At 47.8% G+C, this 5,580-nt stretch overlaps 1 protein-coding gene across 1 annotated transcript in view; it reads right to left on the bottom strand.

Moving 5' to 3' along the window:
- KDM4A (lysine demethylase 4A) overlaps window positions 1-4,304 on the bottom strand; it is a 21,667-nt gene extending 17,363 nt beyond the window's left edge. The window contains 4 exon segments of the mRNA XM_018558970.1: window positions 494-608; window positions 2,590-2,765; window positions 3,122-3,278; window positions 4,072-4,304. Coding sequence (XP_018414472.1) covers window positions 494-608; window positions 2,590-2,765; window positions 3,122-3,259 — 429 coding nt within the window. The 5' untranslated portion in view covers window positions 3,260-3,278; window positions 4,072-4,304.
- Window positions 4,305-5,580: the final 1,276 nt, after the last annotated feature.

The raw sequence follows: 5,580 nt of genomic DNA, 5'->3' as shown, positions 1-5,580 counted from the left end.
ATGCACTTCGGACCACATGACTGTGTTAGTTGTTTTATGCTCTATTGCTATGACTCTGTATACCATAGCACTATGTATGCAATGTTAAACATGTTATACGAAAATGTTAAAAAATGCAAAGTACAAATAAAAAATATCCGATTTACATTAGTCATTTCCAGGAAACTGGTCCTCAGAGACATGTCTGACTTTACAGATATACACACTTGTTCTAGGTCAGGGACTGAAACCTTATTATTCAGTTGGTAGATGTAATGCATTGTATACTGTACTGTCCTGGCGTCTTCAGAATGAGCATGACAAAAGGCAACCCCCAGGAGTCAGGAAAGGTTCGCTTTAAGCACCTTCAGGTCCCATTGATGCAGTGGGATTCCCAGAGCAGAGTGAGACATGAAGAGCTTTTTCATCATCTGCACAGAACCCCCCCAAATACCATTCTATCAGCTTTGAGCAACTCATTTTGTGCATGTATTGAAAAGCTCCTGATCAATACCTTATCATAGAGAGTCCCGTTCACATCAGCCCCATAAATCGGAGCGTTGAAGGTCAGATTCTTCCAGTATTTGCGTTCCAGGTCTTCAAAATCAGCGTAGCGAGGAGTACAAAACCTGTGCGGGGGAAACAAAGGAAATGTTTAATGTACAATCTGGAAATTATTTGTAAACATTTCAAACCGGAGAGAATATCTGGGGGCTGGACTGGAGCACGGGACAGAACCAGGCTATCCAACAGCAACGTGGGAAATGCCCATTCAATGTCGGCCCATACACAGTTCCTTCTTTTATACTTCAAACCAGGCAAATGATTATACGTAGAATACACAGCCAATCCCTCGGAGCCGCATCATCTCGTCTCGGGCAGCTGGAGCAAGATTAGAAATCGTATCCAAGATGGGAAAGGCATTTTGAAGTGTTCAGAGATGACTGAGAATGTAACGGATGAGAGTGCAGCACGGGCAGAGAGCACAGAACGTTATCAGATCACAAGACTTCTGATAACAGGGCAGTTTTTTTTTTTGCACTAACCGAACAGATAAAAACAAAACGTTTTCATTTATGTATTTCACAGACCAAAAAGAAGTTTTATAGTTTACATGGACCTCGGCCTGTGCACGGTATACCAGAAAAAGCAGTCACAATGCTGCTGAGCAGGTGGTGAAGCATAGCCGACACAAGATCATATGGGACTACTTTGAATATGAGCACCCTGGAATGAAACCCCATCCCTCAATATACAATAATTGCCAACAAGCAAAACCAAATGCAAAGCAGGAAACTGTGCGCCTGCCAACGCACCACGCGAGGCGAGAATTAGAACCCGGCCGCTTTCCATGCCGAATACTACATCGTGTCTGTGCTCGGTCATATCTGGACAGCCTTCGAGGGAAAGCGCAGCATCGGGGGAAACACACATTTTGCATTTAAATTTATAAGGACGTTTTCCTTCAACAAGCCGTTCTGTTGCAATGCAATGCAAATTTTCGGTCACGGTCTTAAAAGGAGAATTATGAGGTGACTGCTTTGCACTCAGCCTCATAATCTGAGCCGACCTATCACAATGAAACAGTCACAGTTCAGCTCAATAGAGCGGGAAGTGAGCGAACACATAGCGTCCCTCGCTCACTTATCGACTCACTCACGGCTCCCTGCAGGGATTCCCCCCCTCCTCCATCGATGACTGGCGAAACGGACGGGGGAGGGGGCGGGCACAGCTGGGTGGATCCGGCTGCAGCGGTCTCAGTATACCGGGAGCTGTAGCTCGCGGTATACTGAGCTTTGGGTGACGGGAGAACGCTAGTCTGTGTCCTCCCGTTACCCTTAGGAGAACTATGGGGAAAAGCCCTGACCCCCATAGTTCTCCTTTAAGTGTTATGAGCCACACGGGGAGCGCATGGTTTTACATCACACACGATTTCAGTTTGTCCCTTGATAGTGGCTGCAACGCTGTGCAAATGGCATTCACTCAGCAAAGCTTTTATAAAAATCAGCCCCCCTATGTTTCTTCTACAATGAAAGTCTCACCTGCCTGTTCACAATGTGCAGCTCAGTGTAGAAGTACGGCATCTTCTGGGATGAATAAACTGCCGCGCAGGAGTTGTGTCATCCCAGCCAACCAAGTTGGTTGGAGATCCTGAACCCAGAAACCAGGTGGAATGTCAGCGGCCAGCAAGGGAGCTTGCAAATGTCGCATGCATGACGAGTACAGCTCCACTCCAAAGCCCATTTAAAAAGTACATATCCATTTGTCCACAGAGTGACAACACCGCTGTGTGATTTCACGGCGGAACAAACAGCATTGCCACCCTGTTAAAGATGATGGAAGAAGATCCAACAGGTAATAAAACTATGTTACAGGGGAACGCAGAAAAACTAAAATCATATGCAAGAGATCTATACAAATACACATGGAGGGGAATTTATCAAAACTGGAGCAGCTGTGCACGGCAACCAATCAGCTTGTCTCTCTCATTTTCAAATCTCAACTGAACAAACTAAACAGAGACGCCGATTGGTTGCCCTGGGCAACTGCTCCAGTTTTGATAAATCCCCCCCCATAGTATATACACACACACGCACGACTGGCACCTACTTGTCACTGTTTGCTATACGTCTGAACTCTTTGACAGTCATGGGTTTCTTCTGAATATTGTACTGTGTGAACAGTCCGGACTGGCCGGTCACCACTTGCTGAATGGGTGCCGGAATCACAAGCTCATCCAGGTCATCGTAACAGGCTCGAGGCTTCCATTCTTTCGGGGGAACCACCTGCAGGCAATCAGAACAATGATGCGTCAGCCATTGAACAGAAGACAGGACAGCAGCCACCTGGTACAGACTTCACCCGGCACCGGAGTCTGCCCAACTGCTGAATACAAAGATCTAAAAACAGGGATATTGCTATGGATTCTCACTAAGCTACATAAATCTGAAGCCTTTTCTGGTGGCAGTGGGGGCGGGATATAGAGTTGATGCTTTTCTCTTTTATATCCGCATGTCATTCGGCTTTAATACAACGGGGTGAAGTGTACCAAAAAGAAATCAGGTCATTCTGCACACTTCTGGCTGCAGAAAACTGATTTCAATGTTCTAGCGATCACTTGCAGCACTCTGCTCCTTCTTACCTTCGCCAATCCTGCTCGGTGCGCTCCCTGGGACTCTATATACGCTATATACCGCTTGAAGTTGCGGAATTCCTCCATGGTCGGATAGAAGGTCATGATCCGCGAGTTGGGGTTTGGGTTTTCGTTCTCACCCGCCATTGTGATGCCTTATGCCCAGAAAGCCTTCTTAGTGTCCGAGGAGCTGCAGACAGAGAAAAATATGTATGATGAGCTGCTTTACCCCCGACCCATAGACCTCATCCACAAGTACCCCCTGTGACGGGTCCTCTTTCCCCCCACCCACATAGCTCTCATCCCCTGTATCCCCCGTGACGGGTCCTCTTTCCCCCACCTGTGACGGGTCATCTTTCCCCCACCCACATGGCTCTCATCCCCTGTATCCCTGGTGACTGGTCCTCTTTCCCCCCACCCACATAGCTCTCATCCCCTGTATCCCTGGTCCTCTTTCCCCCCACCCACATATCTCTCATCCCATGTATCCCTGGTGACTGGTCCTCTTTCCCCCCACCCACATGTCTCTCATCCCATGTATCCCTGGTGACTGGTCCTCTTTCCCCCCACCCACATAGCTCTCATCCCCTGTATCCTTGGTGACAGGCCCTCTTCACCTTCCCCCACAATGTACACAGTCACCTTACAGGATGATTGTGAATTTGTAGCAGTACTACAACTTCCAGCCAGCCCACTTTGCCCCTATGAGATATGTACAGGCTCCTCTTCGTCTGCCGTGATTGACAGCTAGCACCGGAAATAACAGGGAGAGGGGCGGGCCTTATTCCTAGACAAACAGCCGATTGGCTGACGCGCTGCAGACCGGAAGCCATGAACAGGGAAACGTGCGCAGCGCTCCCATTGGCTGAGAGGATGATCACTCACAGCTACTCTCCCCTTGTACCCCCCGGGCTCCGTAAGCGATCGATGAGGCGGAGGGGACCCAGTGGGTGATTACTGACCTTCTGGTGTGAAGCGCGGAGAACTCAGTCGGGCGTCGCCACCCGGTAGGCCCGGAACTGGGCGCGCCACTGAGGGACGTGGTCCCTGAGGCGGGCGGTGAAGTGATCCCGCCGTGCAATCGCTCCCTAGCCCGCTTTCTCCAGTCAATCCGTCCGTCTCACCGGAGCTCCGTTCAGCGTCGCCTTTCGTTTTGTCGCCGTTGCGCCTGCGCACTGCGTCCTAGACCGGACGGCCAATAGGAATGCTGTGTCAGGCGACCAATCAGCGTATTGTCCCCCGCCTCTTCAATCGCCAGTGGCCACGCCGCTTCACTAAAGCGACCCTTGATTGGATTAGAGTCCCGGGCTATCCAATCAACGACGCGATTATGGGTTTAGTTCCGCCAATGGGACGTCCGGGGTGTGGTGGCGAGAGGCTGCGCTCTGTGTTATTGTGTGACAAACACGGGGCCTCGTAAACGGTAACAATAATTATATCCGAGATCCCACAGTGATACAATGTAACATTAATTCTACCCGAGCTCCCAGAGTGATAAAATGTAACAATACTGATCGAGTTCCCAGAGTGATACAATGTAACAATAATTCTACCCGAGATCCCACAGTGATACAATGTAACATTAATTCTACCCGAGCTCCCAGAGTGATACAATGTAACAATAATTCTACCCGAGATCCCACAGTGATACAATGTAACATTAATTCTACCCGAGCTCCCAGAGTGATACAATGTAACAATAATTCTACCCGAGATTCCCAGAGTGATACAATGTAACAAATATAATAGCAATCTCCCCGAGTGATTAAATGTACAAATACTAATATTCTGTTAGAGTACACATTGGGGGGAATTTATCAAAACTGGAGCAGACAAATTGTGTAGCAGTTGCCCAGGGCAACCAATCAGCTTCTCTCTTCAGTTTGCTACAGTAGGATTTGAAAATGAGACAGAGAAGCTCATTGGCTGCAGTGCAAATCTACTCCAGATTTTGTCTGCTCCAGTTTTGATGAATTCCCCTCATTGTGTCTATTGCATCAACTCCTGCAGTATACAATATCGGTCACTGTATGGCAGTGTTTATAAGTTCTGTTATATCTATGGTATATACTCTGTTGTATTGTAATAAGGTAGAAAATAAAGCTATGGCTTCCTTCCTGTTTTAGCCATTGATACAATGTTGCAATACTAATAGAGATTCCCCCCCATACAATGTAGAAATACTAATAGAGATTCTCTGTCTCCCCCCATACAATGTAGCAATACTAATTACAGTAGTAGAGGTCGCACGGCTTCCACACACCTTACGATAATCGTACGATCGTGGGATTTCCCGCCATTATCGTAAGGTGTGTGGGGACCCTAATAGAGATTCTCTCTCTCTTCCCCCCCATACAATGTAGCAATACTAATAGATATTCCCCCGATACAATGTAGCAATACTAATAGAGATCTGCCCCATGATAAAATGTAACAATACTAATAGAGAGTCCCCCCCCCCGCGTATC

The sequence above is a fragment of the Nanorana parkeri genome, unplaced genomic scaffold (assembly GCF_000935625.1).
Source record: "Nanorana parkeri isolate BGI_ZX_2015 unplaced genomic scaffold, ASM93562v1 scaffold371, whole genome shotgun sequence".
NCBI classification, from domain to species: domain Eukaryota; kingdom Metazoa; phylum Chordata; class Amphibia; order Anura; family Dicroglossidae; genus Nanorana; species Nanorana parkeri.
The sequence above is the reverse complement of the archived record's forward strand: the minus strand, read 5'-3'. Positions and strand labels throughout refer to the sequence as shown.